Genomic DNA, 26,725 nt, shown 5'->3' with positions numbered 1-26,725 from the left:
CTAGAAAAGTCGACACCCGGCTCCAAGGTCGGTAGATTGACCACCGGATGGCAGTGCTTGGCAGTCACCGCAGACGTGAGGTGTTGTCTTGATGTTGACAAGTTGCTGGCGATTTCGGTACAATCATCTCCCGATAGTGTGCATCGTCATCGTAAGTCAAAGCGAACGCTCGGGTTGTCCTTCGACCGCTGCTCTTGAACAGCTTCGCCTTGCATGATGCCATGAACATAACACTGGCCAAGTACTTTGTATCCAGACTCGATTGAACGCAGGATAAATGGAGTCTTGCCTCCATGCAGTACAACGACTTGATCAGAAGCCTTTAGTATGCTTGGACCGAGACCAATCTTCCCGTCGCAGGTCGAGAAAAATCGACGCACGTTAGCTGCATAGGTGAAAGCCAGCTCAAACTTTGCAGCGCTTCTGTCGTCCTTTGAAGCGTTCGGTGGTAGGCTGCGAACATCCTGCGATATCTCTGCGCCCTCGAAAACACGCGACCACCAGATGTCGAAGTCACCAGGTAACTCGTCGAGGTGGAAGTAGGCTTTGGCCCCTGCGATGACCGTGTGAGCAATCGTTTCTCGATCGCAAGCGATGCGTGAGGCGACCTGCTCGGCTTCTTGGAGCCAGGCCTGGCGCGACGTCAAGCCACTGCCGTTAATAAAAGTCGACGTGCATTCCCGGACTGTGCCAGCAACAATGCCCGAGACTGACAAAGTATCCGCCTTTCCTGTTGAAGTGGGTGGAATAGCAGCCTGCTGCAAACCAGAATCTGGTGCGAACAAATCGGTAAGAGAAGAGGCCTCCATATTAGCGTTCCGTGGTCTGTCCAATCTAGGAACCCACGAGGGCCAAGATTCGTCTTGTATATCGTCTTCTGTCCATTGGTGTACTCGGCTGAGCATGGCTCCAATGCCTTTTTCATGCACCGCACACACAGTGGCATTTCGATAAACTTCCAACAACTGTTTGCCATAATCTGGCATCAGCAGATATGGTAAATCTCCAGCTTGGCCGCACTCCATGAGCCCAAGAACAGCAAAGACCGTGTCTCTAGGATCAGTAACTTCCAGGCCTCTGTCAAAGTCAAGCGCAGAGCTGACAGAGCTACCCTTTCGCTTTCTATAAGTGCCGTGCTCCCGATCGACGTAGGGCCACAGTTTGCCGCAAATCCGGAGTTCAATGGCCCCACGGATCTGCGAAGGACAACTCTGCCGTTTGAAAGTCATCCAAATACAAGGTCTCAGTAGATCCATAAGGTCGAAAGTCAGATCTCCGAAGTAACACACATTGTGCTGTGCAGAGACGGCTTCTTGCATGACCCAAAGTCGACTGGCACATATGTTAGTGAACACATATGTGAGAAGAGCCAAAATGTACTTACTTGAACCACCGCGAAGACAGGAGCGCCGCAAGAGCTTCGACATCAATTGCTGCTCGCAAAGGCTCTTCCATGTGAACTATCTCACCGCCACGGTACAATGCAGAGCGCAGACCCCTCGATCCGGCAGTCTCCTCGTCGATCTCTTTGACAACCGCATCGATACTTCTTAGAGCTCGTCTTGCTGTGTTAGTATCAACGTGCCCCAGCTGAATTATGTTCGTTTTTGCCTTGGAGTATATCTTTCTCATGTTTGCCACTTGATGGCTCCGCTCGCTAAGATCGGCCTGCTGTATGCACACGGCGTCGATCCAGAGAGTCTGTTCATTCTCTTCCAGTCGTAACCGGCGGAGCGAATCGGCCGCACTGACTGGCACGGAGATCTCATGGAAGATGCATGTCTCGTCGGTTGTATCATGGATCACAGTGCGCTCATTTCGATTCCCCCACACGTAAGAGACGCTGTTGTACTCTAGCGGGTTGTCGAGGCTCACGTTCCGTAGAATGCATTGGATCGGGTCTTCTGCTCGCCCAGGCAATACAGTGAGAAGCCGAATTTTCAAGACTTTCACCTGTGTTCAGAGGCTGGTACAAAGATGGGCACCGGGGTTCTGAATTGGCAGTCTCCATGTTCCTGCTGCTCCACACGGCTGCAGGCCGTCTTGAGCCACTTTGTTCGAGTGTGGCATCTGACGGCCAGCGAAGGGCGCTGCGCTGGTCATACTACCACGCGCATCACACGTATCATCAAGCCGCAACATCGCGAATGGCGCCATAGTGTCAGGCTGATGGTTAGGTGTTAACGCGCGAGTCGATAAGAGGAGTGAGGTTTGATTGCTCCTCGTGGCGTTTCTTTAGAGTTTGTGATCCTTCCGGTCCGATGCGGGGGCGGGGCCCCACTGCAACCTCAACCCGTCCTTTCCCCTCGACTCGACCTCCACCTTCATCACCACATCTCGTCGTTGCATCACCAGATCACGCATTCCCCTAGAGCTGGCAATTCTTGTTCAGTAGAGCAGTATCTAGTCGTCTGCCAGGCGGAATGATGGCAATTGAGGCGTGGAATCAGTTCATGGACACGGCGATGATACGCGAGCTGTGCCTGGAAACACCCATTTCGAGACATCGCGACGATACTTTGGTCTTAGCTAAATGAAATGCGAACAATTTGGAACAGAATATCCGATGGTCGAATTCTACCCTTACCAGCCACTCGTGGAGTCCGGCTGGATTAGGCTGCTGCATATTTTGCCAGGCAATGGAGACGATCGCCTGGAGGGGACCCTTCAGCAAGTTCATCTGACTGAGCGGGAGCTGTACGAGACTCTGTCTTATACATGGGGCCAAGAAGAAGCCAAAGACTCCGTTTTTGTAGAAGGCAAGCCTGTTGCAATAACGCCAAACTGCAGTAATGCTATCCGAGGCTTGAGGCGTACGGACGCGACCAGAACATTCTGGATTGATGCTATCTGCATCAACCAGGCCGACAAAGACGAGAAAGCACAGCAGGTCAGCATGATGGGCGACATATACGCCCGCTCGCAGCGGACCGTGGTTCATCTGGGTTCTGGAGACGGCACTGTGCATCTGCTCCGACAGAACATGCAAATCAAGCCAGGCGCTGTGAGCTTTCCACCGGAACTTAAAACCAAACTTGAAGACGCGCGCCAGCGCCTGTTGGGAAGGCACTGGTACCACCGCAAGTGGATTATCCAAGAGGTTTTATTGTCGAGAGAGGTCATTGTACAAGCTGGCAAACACGAATTCACGTGGGCTGAGCTCGAAACCCTGGATAATCGTGGCCTCGAGATCATTAAATTGGTCAAGAAGTATTTGCACCCTTTGAGCCTCTCGTCTATGACCATCAACGGACACGACTGGGATCCAAAGGCCAAGGCTGCGTGGGAGGAGATGTTTGAACAGGGCGAGGTCATTGCAATGGAGCATCAACGCTTTACCAGCCAGGCCAATCTTCCACGGTACAGCAAGTATCGTTCGCCGCAAAAGGGCTTTTTGATGCCACCTCAGCTCTTTGATGTGCTCTGCTTGACCAGCAATTTTGCCTGCAAAGAGCCGAGAGACCGACTGTTTGCCGTTCTTTCTCTGTTTGCAAGAAAAATGGACCTCCTACTAGATTATACGTGTGATGAGCGTGAGGTATACCACTCTTTGACCAAGGAGTTGATGAGTCTTGGGGACACAAGGATGTTCTGGCTGGAAGACCGTGACTCCTGGAGACCAAAATGGAGTTCTGCGTTGTCGACTTTGGCCGAGTTTGTCAAAGTCAATGGTGATGTTGATCGAAGCAGTCGCCCGTCGACAGATATCGGGCGACTGATGAAGGAGGTACATCAAGAGAAGAGAGTTGGAGCAATGTCTGTGCCGACTGAGACGTCGTGGAGAGCTCAAGGAATTCTTCTTGGTAGCATAACTACCGTCGCCGCTCGAGCGTTTGAGCATCGCGCCGCCGCCCCCGAAGGCCTGTCGTCTGGACCTACCGCATTCAGTCAGCCTCTTTGGAATGCAGTCATCGATTCTCTTAGCCTGGAAAAAGATGCACCAAATGAAACAGGCTTGTATCCTCTGGCTCACATACATCAACGAAACAGGCAAAACCTCGAGTGGTTTTATCAATGGACTCTAGACCTGCTTGGGAAGCGCAGCGGTGAGGCTTTCCTTACAACCGCCCACCGAGCCGACTCAAAGAGCATCAAACGTGCTATGGCGCATCACCATGGACACCTTAAGTTTTGCAACACGATGAAGATGTTTGTTTGTGATAGCGGCCTCATTGGCCTAGCTCCTCAAACAGTCCGCCAAGATGAACAAGTGTACTTTCTCCCTGGATTCACATGTCCCTTCATTCTGCTACGGCGCATCGGTGAACAATGGCAGCTGATCAGCCTTTGCTGGCTAGGGCCACTGAAGCTGTTCCCATGCTGCTTCAATGGAGGCAACCCAGACTTCTTCGACAAGAAGACGTGGGCGATGCTGGAAATCATATAACACAGTTTCCAGACCATCATGCCACTCAAGATGTGTGAAACACGGAGCGTGGACGGCCCTCAGCCTTCCTTCAAATTCGGTTACATTTGGGCGCCAGCACAACGTTGCAGCCTACGTCATGGGGAGACCAGTCGTGAGATTCGGTCTGCAGAGGTCATGCTTTACCAAGAGCTGACGCAGGGAAATGCAAGAGCAATGTGATTTGGTTACAAGAACAGCCACGTTACGCAGTTCGCCTCCCTTGACCGGCTCATTCTGCACGGTTCTCCCGGCTTGCTCGCCCTCATTCTCGTTCATGCTGACCATGAGCACTGTCGAAGTTGCCTACTGGACGCCACAATGCGTGCTGTTATACCAGGACAACCATTTAAACGCAAGCACCTCGTAGGTGGCATCGGCTAGCCGTCTTGATGTGATCGCGGCGTCGGCATCTTTTGTAAAGGGCTCGACCCTGTGCTACAAAAGGAGTCCCGTGTCGGCACCGGTGCGCCACGGCTGTCCCTATGGCGGCACTCGCGAGCCCAACTTTTAAGCCACGGGTAGTACCCATGGCTTATTGCAGGAGAGCGATAGAGCCTGTTTTCTCCGTCAGGCGCTCTCCAACCTGGTCTTGACTGGCCCGATCTTTCGATAAGAAGTCTACGAGTTGGATCGGCGGGAACAACAATATCGGGTCCTGTCAACCTTGCTGGCAGATAAAATGCCTCTCAAAAGCCTCGAAGCCCAGCGCGAGCACGATTTTCATCGGTACACACAAAGCCCTTGCATGGATCCATTTTCTATCGACTGACTGTCCTGACAAGCTATCTTGATGCTGTTCTTTCCATTTCCGGCAGCGTGCCGACTTATTGCGATCTCAATGATCCCGCCGCAGTCGAAGCCCATGAGCCTTGTCCATCGCCTGACACCGCGCTCACTGCATTCTGTCAATTGGCAGCCTACCGTCTCCGTACCAAGCGTGCAATGCTCTTCTTCTTCGATGTCACACATGCGTTTGTTCTTGCAGAGGCTACTCGTACCCTTTCTCTCGCTGGCGAAGAGGTCCACCACGTCGGCGACCCTTTGTGGCTCGGGTTCACTACCATCCCCCGAGGCTTCTCCGTTTGCGAACAGACAATCAGCATCGTCGCTCCTGCATTGGGTCCCGCATGTTCGTCGAAACCAGTCAACGTCATTAGCGACCTTAGCGAGGACACTCGATTCTGTGGGCGACCTTACGTGCAGTCTTCACCTCACGCTCGCTTCCATGCTGGTGTACCAATCACCTCCCCTGAAGGCATCAACATTGGAGCATTCTGCGTTCTGGATGATTGCAAGCGGGAAGATCTGACTGATATTGAAAAGGAGTTCATGCGGGATATCTCTGCCACTATCATGACTCATCTGACACTGGTTCGCGCAAAAGCAGAGCAGAAGCGAGAGACGCGGATGGTCACGGCACTTGGCAGATTTGTTCAAGACTCTTCTGGCCTTAGAGAGCCCAAAGGAGCAGACGAAGACACGGAGAATACTCAACACATGAATCCATGCTCAGTACGGTTGATTGACACAGAATTATCAGACGAGCCGGAGTCATATTTGGGACAGGAACGCAGACGACTTTCCGAAGGACTGTGCTCGGCTCTGCGCCAGCCCGATGATATCGAGACACTTTCAAGCTCCTCGCCGCCTTTCTCAACGTAGTTAACTTCTCTGCATGAAGATGAGGATGAACACGCAAAGGGATCTTGCCCTACAACTGAATACTGTGGCCAGAATTCGGTTGCACGTAGCATGGTAGAAGATCTACGAAACGAAGTCATTCCTACAACCATTCAACGGACATTCGAAAGAGCAGCTCGTCAGGTTCGTGATGCCATTGGGGTCGATGGCGTGGTCTTCCTAGATGCTTCTATTGGCACATTTGGTGGACTACGAGAAGCACGGAATTCTATCCCAGGGAGAGAGTCGGACGGCCATTCAACTCACCCTGGTTCGATCGCAGATGACCCTGTCCTGTAGGCAAATCGTGGAACAAGTACAACGAATAAGTGCTACGTTCTCGGGTCCTCTCTCGCCTACGATATGCCCTTCGATGCCACTGAAACGAACATTACAGAGGCACTGCTAGAGTCTTTGTTGACAAAATATCCCTGTGGGAAAATCTGGACTTTTGAAGGCCAAGGATTCGAGAGCGAGCAAATGACTGACAGTGCCAACGAAGGATCTTCCACAAACCCGAGGCGACAGCCATCCACACCTGGTGCCACCCGCGACCGCTGGGAAAGGCGCGCTCATGCGGAAGAAATCCAACGGTTATTTCCCAGAGTTCGCAGCTTTGGTTTTGTTGGCATGTGGGACCAGGTGCGCGGACGCTGGTTTGCTGGCGGTATGTTCTGGACGAGTTCGCCATTCCGGGTCTTGTCGGTTGAAAGTGAGCTCCGTTACATTTCAGCCTTCTGCGACGTGATCATGACAGAGACTAAACGTGTCGAGGCCGAGAGGTCAGACAAGGCGAAGATGGACTTTCTGTCGTCTATATCCCACGAGCTTCGCTCGCCACTCCATGGTATACTAGGGAGCACAGAATGCCTGCAAGAGCAAGAGCAAAGCATGGACGTTGCGAGCGAGCTACTCGTATCGCAGATTGAGTCCTGTGGAAGGACGCTTTTAGGTCAGTCCCAGCCGACAGAACCCTACTCATTGCTATCAATGGTAACTGACCACCGACTCGAAAGATATCATCGACCACTTGTTAGAGTACAGTCGCATCAACTTTTCAGCCACACCTGCGTCAAGGCCAGAAAACAAACAACGAGAAGCAAAGTCCTTGGAAGAGAAGCAGTTCCAGCATCTTACTCCAATCAGTTCGACCAACGGCTGCATCGCCCTCGATACCATAACCGAAGAAGTTATCGACGCTGCAGTGTTCTCTTTTCTCAGCGGGCGTGACAGCAGCAGCAAAGACACTGTGTCTGTGATGATCGATATTGATTCGCCCGGGTCCAGCAAGTGGAAATGCCAAATAGTCACTGGTGGCTGGAAGCGAATATGCATGAACATCGTTACCAACGCCTTGAAATATACTCGCCGCGGATGGATCCACGTGGGAATCCAAACCACCCTTATACCCAACTCTGAAGACCAACTGGCTGCTGTACTTACTGTTTCGGATTCTGGGAATGGAATGACCAAGGACTTCCTCAAAAATCATCTATTCCGGGCCTTCTCGCAAGAAGACAGCCTTTCATCAGGAATAGGACTTGGGATGAACTTGGTTGCGAAAATCGTCCAAACACTCGGTGGCAAGATCGACGTTCAAAGTGAGCAAGGCGTTGGAACTCGAGTCACGGTCTATGTCCCTTTGCAGCAGACCCCTTTCGGCCAAGGAGATGTAGCACCACGGACGAAACCAACACTACAGAAGCTCTGCAGGAACGCCGTCTGTGTCGTAGACGGCGTGAATGTTCGCGGTCGTGCGTTGATCTCGACCCGAGATGCCATCGAAGCCAAGACGCACACACTGCTCATTGCAGCGATTGAGAAGTCATGTGGGCAACTGGGTCTGAAGGTCTGTCGAGCTGGTGCTTCGACATCGTCCAAAGCCCAGTTGAACATCATATTGCAAAAAGATCTCATGGACATACTTCAACACTCGAAGAGCAACGCCGGCAGATTATCGCTGGGTCAAAAGCCGCTTATAGTTGTCTGCGAAAGCTCACAGGCCGAGCGCAAGCTACGCAAGTCAAAGATGTCTTTCGTTGCTGGGCAGATCGTAGAATATCTGGCTCAGCCATGCGGTCCGACAAAGCTGGAGAGAGCCATCGTATCCTGCCTGACACGTCAATCCAGCATCGCTACAGCCTCTATGACCAAGCGCAACATGGAGAAGAAAGTCGTTTCAACAACGGAACCGCATGAAACAAGCAAAGACCCCCAACTATTACGGATTCTTCCCTCGCGAGTCACCACGCTACCTTCGCGACCAGCTTCACCGTCACCCGAAGTGCCACCTGCGAAGGACGAGCTCGTCCTGCTCCTAGTCGACGACAATCCAGTAAATCTCCAGCTTCTCAAAACATACGCGAGCAAACGCGGCCTTCCACGACATCTTGCCTCGAATGGCCTCGAAGCTCTGGCAGCCTATAGGGAGGCGCACTTGGCCAAACCAGCAACGTCAAACCCAGGAATACCGAACGTCGTCATGATGGACATCAGCATGCCTATATGCGACGGTTTTGAAGCCACAAAGCGAATCCGAGCCTACGAGCATGAACATGGTCTCAAACCAGCCACGATAATCGCACTCACGGGACTAGGTTCGCCAGACGCCCAGCGTGAAGCATATACCTGTGGATTTGACATGTTCTTGACAAAGCCAGTGCAACTCAAAAAGCTGACTGCTCTGTTGGAGGAGCTGAAGAACGACAAGAAGAGGGCTTGGGTTTGAGCGACATTGCATCGCAGGGTGTCGGTACTCGCTACTTGACATGCTCTCGAGCCAATGGCCCGTGGCATGCTCCGGGTGTTGTCGCTCGTTGGTCAGAGCGTGGTTTTCATCATATGTGTCGTACTTCAGCTGGACTTATTTCATGATCTAATGAGTATTGCGGTGGCGATGTCGCGCTCGCACTCGCATTTGCCGTGACTTGGCAGACTGTGTACAGCAGGCAGAAGTAGCTCCACGCTTTCGATGCTGTTGGAAATGCATCCATTCAATCAATCTTTCATCTCTATAACCTGCTGGTATCGACAAACTGTCGTAAAGGCATTACAATGGAGCTACGGATGTCCCAAAACGCTACAGAGAATGACTCTGTAGGCGATGGCGTTCAGACCACTAGCAGCCGAAACGCGTCCTCACAACCGCCTGCTGTAGGTCAATATATGCCATGGCTGCAAAAGCCTGTGGCAATACTGCAGGTCCATCGGGGGGTTGGGAAACCCTATGCAAGAGCTTATAGCGATGTGTTAACGTCGTTTGGAATTACCAAAGAACGCTTTGTCCAGTTTGTGGACGATCTGAATGTGGGCTTCCCTCACCATCACAAGCGTTGAAGAAGATGCAACTGAAGCCTGACACAATCGACCAGACTTTTACGGCTGCATCACCCGTACTCACTGCAATCGATGTAGCTGGAGAGATTGTCGGATACGTGCCAGACATGTCATTCGGTGTCCAAACGGGCGTCTCAGCAGGTCTTTCCTCTTCGGCTCAGATAAGTCAAGGCCTACTGAGTTATACAAGAGAGAAAAAGTTCGTCAAGAAGATGAACAAGGAATTGTTCAATCCCCGTAATCTGAAGGTGGAAGTGGTCAGCGCGAAGAAACTGAGAGTGAGGCTAGGCCTGGCCCCTGACGCTCCGCTGTCCTTGTCACCGGCCGAGACGGAGGGTATGAGTCTGTACGAGCGCCACATGGCTGCAATCACAACCTTGGTCGCGCCGCTCTCCTTTGAGGTGCCATCTCCTCTGCCTGCGGTGAAGCGGATTGATAGAATGAACGCGTGGGTACAAGCCCGAGCGATGGCGAAGCACGAGGAAAAGGCCCGCAAGGCCGAAGAGGAATTCCGAGAGGCAAAGCAGGAGTTTGAAGCTAGGCGCGAACGGAAAGACAAGAAGCTGGCCGATAGTATCGCTGCCCTCGAAGAAAAACGGGCGAGAAAGAGGGCCAAGCATGAGGCAAGGCGTGACGAGGCGGCAAAGCTGGAAGACGAAGAAAGAACCGAAAGGTTGAGACGAATCGAGGATGACTTGCGAGATGATATGGATTCGATCGACAAAGAGATACGCGAACTGAGGGAGGCGCACGATGAGCGCACTCGAGAGATGGAAGAGGAAAAGACCGGATTGTACGAAGACCAGGTCTACAATGCGACCAAGACTTACTGGATTTTGGTGGAGAATCTGTAGCGTGTGAAGAAGGGGAGCAAGGAAGCCACTATCGACATTGAGCGTCCTATCGATCGTTATTGCGCTCTGGCAGAGATCATCGTGACCGACCATCTCCGGAGACACGGTGACTGTGATACAGCCTCTGTTGCAACCGCGGATCATTCCCCAATCGACCCTGCGTCAACGCCTTGGATACTCCGCATGCCAACAAAGAAACGACCAGGCTGAATTCTCAGAGGACACGAGCCGAGTAGGACGATTTTACGAGGCTTGTAAAGGGTACTGGTATTGACCTATCAACTAGCAGGATGATCCACCCGAACATATCTTTCGATCATGATCACGATCCCTTTTTATCATCATTAAGTCGTTGTCATTTATCCTTCGTGGCATGAGAGACGTGAATTCAGACAAAATTGCAACCGACATGGACCCTGATTACACGCAGTGAAGCTCGCCGTTGGCGTGCGTATGGCAGTTCTCACCGCTCGCGCTCTCCGTCGCACTGGCCTCTGCACTCGCAGCTGTCGCGCTCGCGGACTCAGATACCGTTGCCGTGGCTTCACTGCAGTGGACGTCGCCATTCGAGTGTGTGTGGCAGTTCTCGGCGACCGCAGTGGCTGAAGCAGACACTGCAGCGGTGCTTGCAGAGGTCACGGCAGGGGCTGATGCACTGGAAGCTGCTGAAGAGGTCGCGCTGGCGGCAGCTGCAGGCGATGAAGATGCTGGAAGTTCGCCCGCTGGGCCCGGGCAGCCTGTTCCTGGGTAGATGACATCGTGCGCGAAGGCCTCGAGGGCGAAGTAGATCAGACCGTACGAGTCCTTAGTTGCGTTCGGGCTGTTCGCTGAGGCAGCCTCGAGGATGGAGTCGTAGTCCTCCGCGTAGTGGTCAACGTAGCCTTGGCCGAATGCGGGCATGTGCCAGAGACGGTGCATAAGGTCAGAGCCCTGCTAACGTTAGTCATTGCGAGGACATTGATGGAGTTTCTGGACGACATCACTTACCCAGTACACAGTCCGTCCTCCTTGCCTGACATTCCATCCCAAGCCGCAGACACCTGCGAGCGGCCGGCGAATCTCGTACGAGGTTGGGCAAATGACCGTCTCGTCAGATGCATTGTTGCCACGCCAATGGCCCGCCCAATCTGGCATGTTCACGCAGTTCTGGTCAGGGTCATCACAGCGGAAGAGAGCACCAGACCTGTCGCCGTTGATAATGACATCCAGAGATCCAACAGCCTCGACCGTGGGGTTGCCACCGAAGTACTTCTGGTAGATCTCGCTGCTGTTGCCCCAGCGGTTGATGTGGGCTTTGGCATGGCTGGCGAGCTCAACGGCCTCATCGAGACCTTGTCTGATCTGGTATGCCTCGGAGGAGTTACAGCTGGAGTGGACTCGCCACTGGGTGACGGCGCCGGAGTTCCATGGTGCTTGCTCAGTCACCTCGAAGGGTGCTTGTCGCTTCTCCTCCACGGGAGTTGGGGCGGCAGAGACTGCGGCGAGAGCAGAGAGGAGGACGGCTGGGATGGTGTACATCTTGGCAATCTGGTAAGAGTCGGGGCCAGGAAAATTTGAGGATGCAAGATGACAACCTAACACAGAGGACAGGGACCCTACTTCTTATACCAAAGCTACCTGCCTTCGTATCAACAACATCGACCGGCCGGTGAGGCGAGCTCAACGCCACGTGGGAGGCCGACGCCGTCGATGGCCATGTTCCAAGACATGCATTTTGCCTAATGAAGCAATGCACGAAAGAATCCTCGCCACCATGATACTTGGCAATTGTCCATCAATGTCTATGGCGAGGGAAAGAGATTTTTCGGTTCGGTTGCACCGATTCGAAGTCTACGAATCGGGATATTGGGCCTGCCTAGTGACGTTTTGTGGTTGCAGTGCCAATGTCGACCCGATTTCTCGGCACCGGCACCGTAGTGTCCTGGTTCTGGATGCTAGGTGCGGCATGAACATCTGTTCACCCAGGCTGGTTCCCATACCGTAATGGAAAATGGGGCGTGGGGGAGTTGGAGTTATGAGTTTGTGAAGGTCAGGTCTTACCCGGTCTTCCTGGCGTTGCTCTTCTCGGTCCTCCTTGCCTCTACCTCCTCTCACTGCCATTGTCGCAGGCCAAGCCGAAAAGAAGCCAGTATCCGAGTTCCGGTGACAGGATTACAGCATACATTGGTCGACCTGTCCGTCTCTTCATTTGAGCCTCAAGTCTCATGGGAGACAAGCTTGCTAAGGCGCTAGACCAATGCCATGGTGGGCTTATGTGAGGGCCTCAGCAGGGAACAGCGTTGACCTTCCTAAGCTGACCATATCCTATGAGGTTATACGACCGAATATGTCTCGCTATGATGGAGACACGGCGTGACGTTGAGAGGCTGCCAAGACGAGGCTGCTGATGAAAACTCGCCTCTATTGTCGCGCTCGTATAGTCCGCCAAGGTCTCGCCACTCCACGTCGAAGAGGCACCGGGTATCTGCGAATGCACAGTCTTCACGCTGAACGATGGTCACACAAAGAGCGGAGCAGACATGCCATACCAAGATATGTGCCTAGAAGCTATGGGAGCCAAGCAAAGCGAGCCAAGTTGCACCTTGATGGACACCTCGAACCTTCGCCCTCCCACGCCGCACCGCCCTATGAACTTTCACCCTCTGCACCTCTCCCCGCCACTGCTGCGCATTTTCACGCAAAATTTGCAACTTGGCATCGCCCAGAACGTGCGGTGCGCCGCTCGCTGTTCTTGCCGCCAAGCACAAACATCCATCAAGGTTCTGCTTGGTCCTCTCCCACCTTCTCGGCGCGGCGGCGATGCTATGCCACCTCGTAGCAGAGCGGGATCCCTGCGTCTTCATCCACATGGCTACCACGTCGTGAAGACTATTTCATCCATCGGGTTCGTGCGTCTTACTGAGCCGCTGTGTTCTGCTGCACATATCAGACCTCCTTTTCGTGCTTCGAGTTGTGCCAGGGGACGCGGCGGCAGTTGAAGATCCAAGCAAACAAGATGTTGTCGAAATCAGCCTTCCTCGCGGCCATTTTGGCTTCTCTTGCCAACGCTCAAACCACCTACACCGGCTGTCATAACGAGACGACCTCAGGCACTGCCATTGAATACTGCTATGGCCCAGATGGAGTCGAGAGCGCCAGAGCCACGTATGCCAGCAGCTTACCGGCTACCAATGCAGCGACCACCACGGCACCCGCAGCAGGAAGTGCTCAGACTGAGTCTGTGACCGGATGCCATATGCACGAGACGGCCGTTTACTGTATCAACGGCGCTGGGAGCGAGGTACTCGTATCCGCTACACCTACAGGCGAGCCCCCGGCGGCCTACACGGGCTGCCATTCACACGGAGGCGAGATGTGAGTTGAATTCCAGCAAATGCTCTTTTCGCCCCTTGAGCCTGCGTGCCCCTTTCCACGTTGCTAATGCTTTGCTCAGGTTTTGCGTTGACCCCGAAGGGAACGACGTGGCGCTCGCTGCTGAGGCCGGCACTGAAACCGAAGCCACGGGTACCTCTGACGAAGGTCAAACCACTGCAGTTACCGGGTGCCATAGCCACGAGACCGACATTTACTGCATCAATGGAGCAGGCGCGGAAGTTCTTGTGGAAGCCACTGTAACCGGCGAACCGCCTGCACAATACACCGGTTGTCATTCTCATGGGACTGAGATGTAAGTTCCTAGCTGTCGCATCGATGCGCAAGATCCTAACATTCCATAGGTACTGCCTCGATCCCGCTGGTGAGGAAGTCTTTGTGAGCGCCGAGGGTGAAGAGGAGGGGTCTGCTGCCTCTACTGGCGAGCCTTCGGAGAATCAGCACTGTCATTTCCACGCTGGTGTTGAGTACGTCTGATGAACATGTTGTGCTGCCGACATTCACTGACATGTTCAATACAGACACTGTGTTGGAGCCGGCGAAGAAGAAGGGACCCGGGATTGTGGCCTCCGCACACGCGATTACAACGTTGGTCTTCGTGTTGGCACTCTCTTTGTGATCCTCGTCACCAGTGCCATTGGTGTCTTCCTTCCGCTTTTGCTCAACAAGCTACCATTGGGCGCTTGGGGTGGACACATCTTGATGGTGGTCAAGCAATTCGGTACCGGTGTCATCATCTCGACTGGCTTCGTACATGTAAGTCAACGCAAGCCACCTAGTTTCTCCATGTTGCTGACTTGCCATGAAAGTTGTACACCCATGCCCAGCTCATGTTTGCCAACGAATGCATTGGGACGCTGGACTATGAGGCGACGACATCTGCCATCGTCATGGCGGGTCTCTTCCTCTCGTTTCTTGTGGAGTACTTGGGCCTACGTCTCGTGGCCTCCCGTGCAGCCAAGTCGGCCGCTGAATCCAGTGCATTCCAATCCCAGCAAGAGACTACGAAGGGTTCTCCGGCGCCATCTCAGGAGTCACCTCGCAACGCTTTTGCAGCTGTTGACCATCACCATGGCGGGCCAAACAACAAGCTTTCTGTCATGGTCATGGAAGCTGGTATCCTCTTCCACTCGATCCTCATCGGTCTCACGCTCGTTGTATCCGGAGACTCGTTCTACAGGACACTGCTGGTCGTGATCGTATTCCACCAGTTCTTCGAGGGAATGGCGCTTGGTGCTCGTATTGCCATGCTACCAGGTGCTATCTTCCCGTGGAAGTTCGTCATGGCGGTGGCGTTCACACTCATTACACCCATCGGAATGGCCATCGGCATTGGTGTGCTCAACTCCTTCAATGGTAACGACCCGAGCACTGTCATTACCTTTGGCACATTGGACGCATTGTCCGCTGGTATCTTGATCTGGGTCGGCCTGGTCGACATGTGGGCTCGAGACTGGGTCATCGAAGGAGGCGAACTCCTGAACAGTGGTCTGTTCAAGACTTTAGGTGGTGGTGCTGCGCTCATCGCTGGTATGGTTTTGATGGGTGTCCTGGGCAAATGGGCGTAAGGTTAATGTGAAATGGATGCATTCGATACCCGAGCAGTTTGCTCAATGCTGGTACGACGGAATGAAGACTACGAAGTTGGCTGGGCTTTAGAAGCACTCTCGGCGTACCACAGAGTCAGGTAGATCGCAAGTAATGACAAAAGTTCGACCTTCAGCCAACATCCAAATGTTCATGGCAGCAGAATCGAAGCGCTCTCGTCACCAGCCATCACACCACGACCTACGACTCTCTTACACCCGCAAGGGCCCACTGAAACACCTGGTGCAACATCTTGGTCGGTGTCTGAGAAGAGCCAAGCGCCCGATGTCGACAATAGCAATGTGGCTCGGCGTCAAATTGGGTCCTGGTATCCGCATGTAGTACCACTCAGTCCTCACAAGCTCGAGCTCGGAGATTGGCCGCTCATCGAACAGACAAAGACTCCAGAGGAAACTTCCACAGGGACGATCGCCTATTGAGAATGGTATAGACCTCGTGTTTCACTTTTTGCCTTGGTTGGACGCACTTCAGCTGGAAACCCGGTTTTATGCTTTCGGTGAGCGTAGCAGACGGTACTGGCTCCGCCTGACTTGTTGAGCTAATAAGCATGCGCCTGCCTGCGTACGCATCTTCAGCTGGTGCAGTCTAGAGCGCAGCAATTCTCGGTGTACGGTTTCGGTATGGTCGGTCTCGAAGCAATCTCACTGCGCCCCAGCCACCTGTCTATCCGGCCGAAGTTTGCCATTGTCCAGTAACCAAAATGCTCATTGCAAAGCAATATGGTTTGGATGGTTACAACAGCTGAGCAAGGCTGATGGAAAGGTCGAGGAGTATATGAAGAAGAGATGGTCGCCGAAGGGAAGGAGTTGTTGAGATGAACGCATCGGCAACAGACGGCTTTCACCACGATTCTCAAAATGGCAATGGCAATGTTCCTGGCGATCGCGGCATTCGCTGCTCCTGCCTTCTCCTGGAACCCGGGCTTCGCTGGTATCCCCTTTCCCTTCCACGACGTGCCAGTCCCATGGGAAGGTCATGGCAGTCAGTCTGTGTCAGTAATAGGCACAGTCCCAACTACGACTGCCGGTCAGGTTGCTGTGGCCAGTCAAACTCCCAGCTCGACAACAGGCGCCTTCGTGAAGCCCACTGCCGGAACGACATGGAACATTCAACTCATCAGTCTGCCATCGGTAGACCAGGCCAATGATCCAGCGTGTTCCTTATGGGACTTCGATATGGAGGGGGCTGACAAGAAACTCATTGACGCCTTCCACGCCAAGAACCATTCGGTCGCCTGCTACTTCTCGGCTGGAAGCTGGGAGGACTTCCGCAAGGATGCTGACGACTTTCCCAAAGAAGCACTTGGAAAGGTTATGAAGGGGTGGGAGAACGAGAAATGGGTCGATACGCGCAACCAACAGCTCAGAGACGTTATCAAGAAGCGGATCCAGTCTGCTAAGAACAAGGGTTGTGATGCTATCGATGCCGATGTGAGTCTCGTCTTAAAGTGCACGAGCAGTGCAGGGCTAACTTCTTGAGACAGAACGTCGACGGCTACTCCAACGACACAGGTTTCGACCTCACCGAAGACGACGGCGTCGACTACGTCAAATTCCTCGCCGGCGCCGCCCACGACCTCGGCATGGCATACGGGCTGAAGAACGCCGAAGATATCCTCGAGCGCGTTCTGGACGTCTCGCAGTTCTCTGTGCAAGAAGAGTGCGTCTTCTACCAGGACTGTGACAAATTCCAGCCCTTCATCAAGGCAAACAAGCCTGTCTTCAACATCGAGTACCCCGATGACAAGCCAGATGAGTCGTTGAAAGACTTCGTCAAGGAGTCCTGCAGCGACGCAAATGCCAGGGGCTTCTCGCAGCTGATCAAGCAGAGGGACTTGGGCGATTTTACAGAGACCTGCCCTTGAAGAGGACCAGGCCGAAGGACAATCGAGTGTAATCAATATAAGCACTAAGATTCGGTTAGGCGCTCCTTTATCATTTCTCGCAAATATCTTCAGAAAAGGGCGGTGGTATTCGCTGCGTTCCCAGCCTCATCATGGTAAGCTATGCATCCAATACAGACTTTGTGCATTTCATGCTGATGTAGCCCTGCTTCGCTCATCATAAGCCCCACAGCTTAACCCGAATCCGTATCGGATCTTGCACCATAGCTAGTGCGGGACAATATCATGCCGCCTCAGCTCTCAAATAAGGCATTGCCCGCGCAATGTGTGGTACAAGACCCCAAAGCTGAGTAAACGCCGTAACCATCCCGTGACAACGACAAGCGGAGCAGGAGATATCTAAACTTCCACTTCGTCCGCTCGTCCTTGGGCACCTGCAGACGTATATATCACAGCACTGGACCCGAGAGTTTAATTGAGTGTCAAGAGAAGAACTTTTTGACGGCCCAGCATGGTTGGACAATCGAACAGCTACAATACTCTCCCCAAAGGCTCCACGATCTTAGTGACTGGAGCGAATGGCTTGATTGGATCTCATTGTGCCAACCAGGCTCTCCAGCATGGCTACAAAGTACGAGGAACGACTCGTTCGCTGGAGAAAAACAAGTGGCTAGTAGAGACTTTCGAAAAGAAATACGGCAAAGACGCATTCGAGCTTGTGGAAGTCAAGGATATGCAGCATGCTGGGGCATTTGACAAGGCTGTAGAGGGGTGCTCGGCGGTTATCCACGTTGCGACTGTTATGTAAGTGCGAGCGTCCGAGGTTTCGTAGACAGGAGGCTCACGAGCATAGTACATTCGACCCGGACCCGGAGAATGTCATCCCACCCACCCTGGCCGGAACCAGAGAGATCCTCAAATCAGCAGCGAAGACACCGTCCGTCAAGCGTGTGGTCTACACTTCCTCCTCAGGAGCACTCCAAACAACGACCGACAAGCCCATAACTGTCACCCAAGACACATGGAACGACGAAGCCGTACGACTGGTCCAAGATCCCACCCTCTTCGCTACCCTCCCAGATCCAGTGAAAAGCGTAACGACATACTGTGCCAGCAAGACGCTCGCAGAGAAAGCCTGCTTTGAATTCGTAGAGCAAGAAAAGCCTCACTTCGTCCTCAACACAGTCGCACCAAACATGAACATCGGACCGACGATCCATCCGACTCAGCCTGCTTCCTCCAGCGGTGGAATCAAGGCCTCCTTCTTAGGCAACGAATAGGCTCTCGCCCTATTCAGCTCCATGGGAGCGATGAATTACATCGATGTCCGGGACGATGGCAGACTGCATCTCGCCGCTGCGATCTTTGATGACGTCCAAGGTGAGAGGATCTGGGGGATGGCTGGGGACTATAACTTCAACGATATCATTGATGAGTTTGCCAAGAAGGATCCGAAGTGGAGGGATCATGAGAGGTTTGAGGATAAGAGGGACCTGACGGTTTATGATCGGTCGAGGAGTATTGAGTTGTTGAGGAGGTTGGGACAGGATGGATTTGTTAGTCTGGCGGATAGCATCAGGGATAATATTGCTGGTGAGTACCCACATCCTTGTGCGGGAGAGATTTGCTAACGTAACGATGCAGATGAGTCTTCCGCCGCCGCCAACTTCCCCATGTAATTGAACGCTGCGGAATCACTTTGACATATAGATCATATATTATCCTCGCCTAAATGTACCCATACGCCCCTCCACCCCAAAAAAATCAATCCGTCCCAAAACAAGTAACATTTAAACACCCCTGCCACGCACTAACCGTATGCTCATAATCCACCGGATCGCTCCTATACCCCTGACCACGATCATTCTTCAAAAAGCAATTGCCGCCCCACATCTTCACGGGCGCGGTCAAATTCGCATAGTATGTCACGGCGCGACAGGCTGGGTGGTTGTTGGCGGCGTTCCAGCCATCGCAGGACTCGAGACATGCGGAGAAGGTGTAGACGGTTGTGTGGTCGAGATTCTCCATGGTGATGTTTTGGTTGTAGTAGGAGGGGTGGCCGACTTGGAATTGTTCGCCGCAGGTTTGGGTGTAGGTTGTACCGGAGGGGGAGGTGGTGTTTTGGGAGTCGGTGCAGAAATATTGGGCCAGGCCGGTTGTGCCGGCTGTGACTGGGGAGGAGGTCGTTGAGGTCGGCGTCTGGGTTGCTGTGGAGTTCGGTCTGGACAAACTGGTCAGCTATATTTCAGTCATACGACAGTTCACGGTGACGCACGCGGTTGATTGTTGCTGCTCGTTGGTGTCTTTACTGTTTTGTGATAGCCCTACACCAAGACCAACTCCTAGTCCAATCGCGAGGAGAAGCAGCACCAATCCAGCAATGATCAAGATGAGACGCCTTCGCTTTCTTGAGCCCGGTTTCGATGCGGCTGCTAGCATATGTGTATCTTCTTCTGCGAGAGCGCCCTTCTTCTCACTGGGCGGATCGAAATGTCCTGCAGAGTAGCTTGGTGCGCGGGAGTACTCGTCCGGTCGCGGGTAGTCTTCTTGTGACACAGCATGTAGGCCATCAGCCTCGTTTGGGACCGGGATGAGATCGCTCGCCCCAGGTACAACTTCGGGTGCGTCACTTTCACGAGCCATGCTGACCCTGTCGCTAGACATGTTCATCGCGTAGGCCTGTGACCTCGCCAGATGGTGTTACTGAGGTCGACGGGTATATCTGAGCCAGTCGCAGATTACAGAGAGAATGATCACGGCCGTCAAACGCTCCAAAGTTGTTGTATACAGGGGATAGGTTCAAGGAAGCTTGGAGAAGCGAGCAGGAACTAGACACCTTTTACTCACCTTCGATGGCCGTGCTGAGAGATGGCCAACCTATCAGCCGCATGGCAAGCGTGCAAGCCTCTCCAACTAGTGCTCTGGAATCGTTCCTTTGTCGCGTGGTAGCGGACACCAACAAGCCATCGTGGCGGCGGTTAAAGATAGCGTGGACAGATGGACCCTATGGCACTTGAGTGAATGATTCGAACTTGCTGTAGCAGTAGTTCGTGTGCTTTGCTGCTGGAGGTGCGGCTGTACACAGTCTCTGAAAACGACGGGCCTTGTTTATATGAGCACATCAGGCCCTATCATCTTGCGTGAAGAGATTCTTGGTCAACGTAGCTTCACAGTGGGGGATGTGCTGTCTCTGTGTTCAACTGACCTCTGACTTGCCACAGACTAGTCGCTTCTTCAAACATCTTCTAAGTCATTTTCGGTGTCACTAAAAGGCGCAGCGTGCCGATCGTTGTTATTGAGGCGCTTCGAATGTGTTGTAGTGGAAGACTAAAGGGCTTGGCGGTGCGGCTGAAATGCTGTACTTTAGGGCTCAGGGACGAGATGTGTGCCTGAGGAATTGACCAATATTTTCCTTCGTCTCTCAGACGAGATGATATCGGAGATGCGAAGTTCCGTCGTCAAGTAATGATGATTTTGACCTCACAACACCCCGTCTGCCCACTTCGACATCATGCTCTTGGCATACTCAGGCGCCACCTCACCTCTCTCCTCATCCCTCTTCGCACTTTCCCTCGTCTTGAACGCCTGGTAAAATTCCACTAGCTTCGGAAAGACCTCTGTGACCTGACGGCCATAAACATCCTCCACCATGTCGCCAGAGCCGATGGTCATATCAACTCCGTAGCAGTCGTCCACGAACTCCAGAAAGTTGTAGAGAACGATGTCTGCCATGTTGATGTGTAAAGTCTTCCCTCCCTCAAGCAAAGTCATGTCTCGGTCCTTGAAGAAGCGCTCGACGGTCATCAGGGCTCTGCGGACCCATCGCAGCATTTCTCTTGATGCCTCGGGGATTGAGACGGGTCCCGCACCAGTCCCAAACGTCCTGACGGGATTCCAAGCTACCATTAGCTCTTCTGCCAGAGACATGACTTCGGCAATCCTTGCACGTTGCAGTGGCGTCTTGCCGAGGAACGACCCGTAAGGCTTTGCGAAGCCATATTGAAAGTCGTTGCAGAACTCCTCCAAGAAGTACATGATGGCGTTGGCCTGACGAATGTATATGTAGCCTCTGTCGTCGGCACTTTGATCTTGAGACGGCACAGCCAAAATTGGAAGACTTCCTGCTGGTCGAGGGGCAAGGCTTGTGTCTATGACTTCGTTGCCAAACTTGGGATCCTGGACACGGGCGACTTTGACCTGAGACTCTGGGATACCTTTCTCTCGTAGGTATATGATGACTCGGCGCGGAAATGGCATCCAAGGGTAAGCATAAAGCAGCCATGGCTTTCCGAAGCTGGGTGCAATTACTCCTCCGACCGTTGTCACGGGCTTCGGCGGCTGGAAAGGATTGTAGGCCATGACTATACCTACAATGTGTTGTTAGGTGGACTTTTGAGCCGAATGCTAGTGGTGATGTTCTTTTCTTTGCGATGGGACCAGTATATATATGCTGTGTGATTTCCCGGCATCTTTCCAGGCGACAAGATCTCGGGTACTTCGCAATCAACAGTCGAATTGCTACAGCTCATTGGCTAGAAGATCTCTCCGGCAGTACCTCCCAAGGAAGTAGCCGATGAGCCGGATACGAGTACTATCTGGGGTATCTATCTTGTTATGAGTCCGCTACGTGGTCAATCAAGGTAGTTCGTGTATCGATCCTTTCTTGTTGGGTGTTGATGAATCTTTGTCAGCCTCCAGCTTTCCTTCCATGCTTTCGAGTTCATGACGCTTGACAGTGTCGCCTGGAAGTTCAACGATAGGCCTCGCCGCAAGTTCGTGTTTCATCTGGCCTTCTTGGAGCTCGTGGATGGTGCTAGACATCGGCTCCACGAGCTGAGTAGTTGGGGAGTCCAGGTCTGCCTGTTTCTCGTCGTTCTGGCTATTCGCATGTCGTATCTTTCGCTGGCGCCGTCGGTACAGCAGAAGTAAGATTGTCAGTGCGCCAATGACCATAGCAGCGCAGGAAACTGCGATCCCTGCTATAGCTCCAGGTGACAGTCTTGGTGTATTTGAACTGTCAGACTTGGTCGTCGGAGGGAGAACAGGGACGATCTCTGTGGTAGCATTCTGGTGGATTGCTTGACCAACTGTGAAGGACTTCGTTTCCCAGTCCACGAAAATGTAGGCTTCCTGCAAGAAGGCTCGACCAAGCACGTATTGGAACGCGTTTGCGGAAGCGCGTATTGGAAAGTACCGGGTGCTGGTATTGTACAGTGGGATGCTCGCGTTGAGATCGAACGCTGAGTAGGGCATGACCACATTCAGAGTTGATGTGGTGTTTGTCGTGTCACTGATTGTGAAAGTGACCGACGGATCCTGAGTCGTTAGTTGGCTGTGCGAAGTATCGTTGATAAGGTATAAGTCGGTCGTCGAATCGTAGATGAGTCCAAAGGCATCAGCAAAGAGATCGCAGGAGGCTTGAGGTAGCCACAGGTCGGCAACACTTGAGTCGATTGTGAAGATCGTTGGGTCCGTGCTCTCAAGTAGAGCTCGAGTCCCGCTGAAGGTATTCATACCAAGCATGCTGGACATGGCAACTTGTAGACTCAAGTTGTGAGTTCCTTCGAGTGAGAAAGAGACATTACTCGCAGTGAAACGAGAAGCATCGTAGCCGCCGAGTACAAGGCTCCCCACTGCTTCGTTTGCTGTCGCTAGGTCAGTCTATGCAGACCAATGCAATTGATAGCTGATCTTACCATAATAAGCGCCGGCAGTGTATCCAAAAGATAAGCTTGGAATGCGCAGGCTATCCTTCAAAGAGCTCAGCAGGCTAGGATTGCTGTCACTTGAGGTAGAAAAGTTCGCAGCAGAAATGCCCAGCCCAAGGCTACCCAACCAGTAGTTGGCACTCGAAATGCCAGCAACCGTCTGCGAGTCAATTTCTGAACGGTTGCCTCCAGTAGTGGTGCTCAAGGTCACAGTGTCCCGACCGTACAGGGCTGTGTCAGTAGAGTTGAAGACTGGGTCGTCCACCGTTAACTGATAGATTCCTGTCGTTGACCATGTTGAAGACTCGTTCGTTTCGAATCCTCGACTGGCGCCGTTGTCGAAGGTATTGACGCCACGAAGATCACCGCAGTTGGACACACCAGAAAGTATGCCTTCGCATCCTTGCGGAATCGGTACCCAGACCTCGGAGCTGGACGTGGAAGGAAGAACACGAAAAGCCTGAGGTGGTGTTCCTACTTCAATCAAGAAGGTCGACCAAGTTCCCGCATCGCCGTCCCAACGCCATGTCGGGGAGACCACATACGGAGCGGGAATCGAGCGAGAAGACAACCAGCCCATGACGCCGTGTCGCCAAATGTCTCAAAAAAGCACTCTGGAAGAATGCACTCGTCGAGTCTGCCGGGGTGAAAGGCACGATGGATACAGGAGACTCTCTTCGCCTGCCTTCAAGCACAATTCAGCCATGCTGACAAGCCGAAGAAATGGTGCATCTCGATGCAATCTGCTGGCCAGCCAGGGCCAACGGGATCGGTAACTCCATTGGCTTGTGGCAGAGCCTCGCCCATATTCGCCATGGCATGAGGTCTTCATTCAGCTCAGCTTTAGTTGCACGACATGCTGCAGGCGTCGATAGTTCCTGCAGACGAGGAACGTTGACTGGCGGAAAAGGACGAAGGCGATGCACGTCGTGGAACAGGGGGCATGTAATTTTGTCCACGAGGCTGAAAGACAAAAGTCGTTGTCTCGGATCTGGACTTCACCTCGTGCTCACGACGCGTCCCTCGTCTACACACCCACAACAACCTCGGACCTCGTCAGAGAAAGTATCAAAATGCATCATCACTTTTCCTGCTATGCTGAACATACGCTGGTACGGCCTTCTGTCTCAGTCTCTTACGGTACTCAAAGGCAAAAGCGAGAAACCTTGCGAGCTGAAAATAGGTCTGCCTTGGCAAGTCTTGAGGGTGTGTAGCACAAGGACCGGATCAAGCGAACGATTGCATGTCGGTTACGAATGCTCGTGCTCCGGTGTTCTTTGGGTAAGAGGTGCTGCTGACAGGCACCACTGTCAAGCCATTCGACCCTTGCTCCTGCACAACAGAATGTAGCTGAAAATCACGAATTTGGCACGCCTGTCGCGTATCCGTGCCGGACAACCCAACCGGTGTGAATCAAAGAATTCCGCAGTCCACTCTCCATTCGACCTGGACAATCTCATATTGTATCCGGTGCCAGCTGGGGCTGAGCGACAGAAAACCACATTCGAGGCCAGCCCCGAAGCTGCTGCTGTTCGCATGAGGCCGGTCTGTGTCGCCATACGGCTTGCCTGAGCGGCCGTGGCGATGTGGGATCTCTGTGAGTGTATGCCTCGTCGCTAGTTTCACCTTGGCTCTCCCATTCTGTGAGGAATTTCTCCTTTCTCATCTCTCGTCACTCGCTTCAGAGGGTCCAAGAACCGTTGCCAGGACGATGACGTTGCCCTCATCTATCACGGCGGCTCCATCTTGCGCAAGTTGCTTCTTTGGCGCTACGGAGACCACTCTATATTCGTACACTGCCTATGCTGTTCAGACAGTCAATGTAACCGTTATACCGCATGTCACGACCTTTTCGAACGGTCCGAACATCACCAACTATTCGACTTTGACTCAGACCGAGACGATATACGTGGTAGGGGATAATATCACGGCGACAAACTTGGCCAACGCTACGACTTTCAACAGCCCAAATGACATTACCTGGACAGTCGGTGACGTTACGTTGACATATCCCACGACCTACATTCAATACCTGGGCTTCGCGGGAGCAGCTGGATCGAATGGAGCATGCGCAGAGGACACCGACGCAAAAAGCATAAAGCTTCCTGAGTCTACTGTGGGGGAGTCCTTCATCTACCCGTACACGGACGGTGCCTCGCTGCTGCCGTCTGAGCTGTTGGACTACCTAGGCACGATACCGACCATCACCGAGCAGTTTCACGAGGCGGTGCCCGCGACTTGCGCGCCTCTAACCATTACTCCAGGGCCCATCTATACTACTGTCGACTTTCGACGAGAGGCCAAAAGATATGAGGGTGCCCGCAGGAATGTTACATCCTCTCAATGTGTAGAAGGGGGGGCCAGAACAGTACAAACTGGGTGAGCTCGAGCGGGACAGTACCGTACCAGACAGGTAGTTCAGGCGACGGGTTTGTGCCAACTGGGTTCGGCTCGAGCACTACATCTTATTACTACAGTGTATCACAGACCAAGGGCGTGAGCACACTGCCGATGATCAGTGGCCCAACTAATGACCACACTACCGCCTTTGTGCTAAATACTGTCACCGGAAGAGCCATCGTAGTGCCTGGTGATACTGCAGAGCAAGTCATGGTCGATCCTCAGCCTACTCCGACGGACGATACTATCGAACGGCCATCCTCACCATCCAACGACGATCAAGACTCACCGCAGTCGACTCAGGCGCCGCCGCAACCAAACATCCCCGACCTGATACAAAGTGTAGCTGAGGGGCAGCAAACGGACAACCAGCAAAGCGTGCCTGCGAACAACATTCCGGACATCGTTGCCAGTGCCGCAGCGGCTCAGAAATCCACCGAGGTCCAGCCAGTTGCTTCGCAACCGAATAGCAATGGCCAAAATGGCCAGCCTGCCGCAACTCAAGGGCCAGTCTTTAATGTGGGCAATGCGATTGTGTCCGCTAACTCTCAAGGCAATTTCCAACTTGGCACACAAGTCTTGACACCTGGCCATACACTTAACATTGGATCAGAAGCCTCGCCAACGCCGGCTGCTCTCCGGGATAGTGGTGGTTCTACGCGACTTGTCATTGGCAGCAGCACTTACCAACCCGTTGGTGAGAATGCACCAGTAGTCACGGCAGTACCAGCTGTATTCACAGCCGACGGGCAACCATTCACTGTCATCCAGAACGGGCCTTCACTCATAGTCGCAGGCGGATCCAGCACCCTCACATTACCACCTGGCTCGACCTCATCCCTCGGCGATGTGGAGATCGCGGCGGGCTTGAGCGGCTCTGCAGTTGTTGCGGACGGAAGCACGCTGCAGGTACCGCAAGTCACTCAACCTCCAACAGCTTTGGTTACCGCGGGCGACCAAACGTTATCCGCTTTCCAGAGTGATAGCTCCATCATCCTCGTCGATGAGTTATCAACCATTGAAATTCCTGCAGGCTCCCAAACGATTATCGACGGTCACACTTTCAGCGCTGGATCAAGTGGCAATGCCATCGTTTTCGACGGAAGTACCGTGTCAATCGGAAATGCTGCTTCACCAACGCCTACGGAAATGGTCGTAACCGTAGACGGCAACACTTTTACTGCTGTGGATGAGACAGGCTCTGTCATCTTCAAAGATGGAGGTTCAACGGTCACTGTCAGAGACGGCGAGCAGACGACCTTCGAGGGACAGAGCATTAGTATCTTGCCTGACGGCAATGGACTCGTCGTTGATGAATCCATCACTACAAGCTTTGGGCACTCAGCTACCACGACTGGAGTAGGAGACTACATAAACGGCGGCCTAGAACCAAGTGCCACATCGACAGGGGACCATACTGTGTCAAGTCCAACAACAGCGAATGATGGAGCCCGGATACGTGTAATCACCTCAGCCAGTGTGATTGGCGTAGTGCTAGCCATAGCCCTTCTGTCTT

The 26,725-nt window shown here is 53.1% G+C and overlaps 12 protein-coding genes across 12 annotated transcripts; 7 read left to right on the top strand and 5 right to left on the bottom strand.

Moving 5' to 3' along the window:
* Window positions 1-146: 146 nt before the first annotated feature.
* Window positions 147-1,632, bottom strand: M409DRAFT_17371 (uncharacterized protein; the record flags this gene model as incomplete). The annotated part of the gene is made up of 2 exons (XM_033804036.1): window positions 147-1,332; window positions 1,385-1,632. 2 exons carry the CDS (start codon window positions 1,630-1,632, stop codon window positions 147-149), a joined length of 1,434 nt encoding a protein of 477 aa, XP_033673019.1.
* Window positions 1,633-2,533: 901 nt separating this feature from the next.
* Window positions 2,534-4,387, top strand: M409DRAFT_49871 (uncharacterized protein; the record flags this gene model as incomplete). Its single annotated transcript, XM_033811370.1, has 1 exon — window positions 2,534-4,387. One exon carries the CDS (start codon window positions 2,534-2,536, stop codon window positions 4,385-4,387), a length of 1,854 nt encoding a protein of 617 aa, XP_033673018.1.
* Window positions 4,388-5,087: 700 nt separating this feature from the next.
* M409DRAFT_17369 (uncharacterized protein) lies at window positions 5,088-8,816 on the top strand (the record flags this gene model as incomplete). The annotated part of the gene is made up of 4 exons (XM_033804035.1): window positions 5,088-5,134; window positions 5,191-5,920; window positions 6,389-7,040; window positions 7,105-8,816. 4 exons carry the CDS (start codon window positions 5,088-5,090, stop codon window positions 8,814-8,816), a joined length of 3,141 nt encoding a protein of 1,046 aa, XP_033673017.1.
* Window positions 8,817-9,429: 613 nt separating this feature from the next.
* On the top strand, window positions 9,430-10,278 carry M409DRAFT_17368 (uncharacterized protein; the record flags this gene model as incomplete). The annotated part of the gene is made up of 1 exon (XM_033804034.1): window positions 9,430-10,278. One exon carries the CDS (start codon window positions 9,430-9,432, stop codon window positions 10,276-10,278), a length of 849 nt encoding a protein of 282 aa, XP_033673016.1.
* A 420-nt stretch (window positions 10,279-10,698) lies between these two features.
* Window positions 10,699-11,796, bottom strand: M409DRAFT_49868 (uncharacterized protein; the record flags this gene model as incomplete). Its single annotated transcript, XM_033811369.1, has 2 exons — window positions 10,699-11,208; window positions 11,266-11,796. 2 exons carry the CDS (start codon window positions 11,794-11,796, stop codon window positions 10,699-10,701), a joined length of 1,041 nt encoding a protein of 346 aa, XP_033673015.1.
* Window positions 11,797-13,273: 1,477 nt separating this feature from the next.
* Window positions 13,274-15,218, top strand: M409DRAFT_49867 (uncharacterized protein; the record flags this gene model as incomplete). Its single annotated transcript, XM_033811368.1, has 5 exons — window positions 13,274-13,632; window positions 13,712-13,945; window positions 13,995-14,117; window positions 14,172-14,406; window positions 14,460-15,218. The coding sequence occupies 5 exons, from the start codon at window positions 13,274-13,276 to the stop codon at window positions 15,216-15,218; spliced, it is 1,710 nt and encodes a 569-aa protein (XP_033673014.1).
* An 897-nt stretch (window positions 15,219-16,115) lies between these two features.
* M409DRAFT_62922 (glycoside hydrolase family 114 protein) lies at window positions 16,116-17,122 on the top strand (the record flags this gene model as incomplete). The annotated part of the gene is made up of 3 exons (XM_033815365.1): window positions 16,116-16,239; window positions 16,327-16,688; window positions 16,742-17,122. 3 exons carry the CDS (start codon window positions 16,116-16,118, stop codon window positions 17,120-17,122), a joined length of 867 nt encoding a protein of 288 aa, XP_033673013.1.
* Window positions 17,123-17,612: 490 nt separating this feature from the next.
* Window positions 17,613-18,732, top strand: M409DRAFT_62921 (uncharacterized protein; the record flags this gene model as incomplete). Its single annotated transcript, XM_033815364.1, has 3 exons — window positions 17,613-17,905; window positions 17,955-18,346; window positions 18,410-18,732. 3 exons carry the CDS (start codon window positions 17,613-17,615, stop codon window positions 18,730-18,732), a joined length of 1,008 nt encoding a protein of 335 aa, XP_033673012.1.
* Window positions 18,733-18,865: 133 nt separating this feature from the next.
* Window positions 18,866-19,744, bottom strand: M409DRAFT_17362 (uncharacterized protein; the record flags this gene model as incomplete). The annotated part of the gene is made up of 2 exons (XM_033804033.1): window positions 18,866-19,322; window positions 19,377-19,744. The coding sequence occupies 2 exons, from the start codon at window positions 19,742-19,744 to the stop codon at window positions 18,866-18,868; spliced, it is 825 nt and encodes a 274-aa protein (XP_033673011.1).
* An 837-nt stretch (window positions 19,745-20,581) lies between these two features.
* M409DRAFT_17361 (uncharacterized protein) lies at window positions 20,582-21,460 on the bottom strand (the record flags this gene model as incomplete). Its single annotated transcript, XM_033804032.1, has 1 exon — window positions 20,582-21,460. The coding sequence occupies one exon, from the start codon at window positions 21,458-21,460 to the stop codon at window positions 20,582-20,584; it is 879 nt and encodes a 292-aa protein (XP_033673010.1).
* Window positions 21,461-21,736: 276 nt separating this feature from the next.
* M409DRAFT_62920 (uncharacterized protein) lies at window positions 21,737-23,389 on the bottom strand (the record flags this gene model as incomplete). Its single annotated transcript, XM_033815363.1, has 2 exons — window positions 21,737-22,746; window positions 22,798-23,389. 2 exons carry the CDS (start codon window positions 23,387-23,389, stop codon window positions 21,737-21,739), a joined length of 1,602 nt encoding a protein of 533 aa, XP_033673009.1.
* Window positions 23,390-23,882: 493 nt separating this feature from the next.
* Window positions 23,883-26,572, top strand: M409DRAFT_49862 (uncharacterized protein; the record flags this gene model as incomplete). Its single annotated transcript, XM_033811367.1, has 5 exons — window positions 23,883-23,921; window positions 24,160-24,354; window positions 24,623-25,188; window positions 25,287-26,445; window positions 26,555-26,572. 5 exons carry the CDS (start codon window positions 23,883-23,885, stop codon window positions 26,570-26,572), a joined length of 1,977 nt encoding a protein of 658 aa, XP_033673008.1.
* Between the last annotated feature and the right edge of the window lie 153 nt (window positions 26,573-26,725).

The sequence above is a fragment of the Zasmidium cellare genome, assembly GCF_010093935.1.
Source record: "Zasmidium cellare ATCC 36951 unplaced genomic scaffold M409scaffold_3, whole genome shotgun sequence".
NCBI classification, from domain to species: Eukaryota; Fungi; Ascomycota; class Dothideomycetes; order Mycosphaerellales; family Mycosphaerellaceae; genus Zasmidium; species Zasmidium cellare.
The sequence above is the reverse complement of the archived record's forward strand: the minus strand, read 5'-3'. Positions and strand labels throughout refer to the sequence as shown.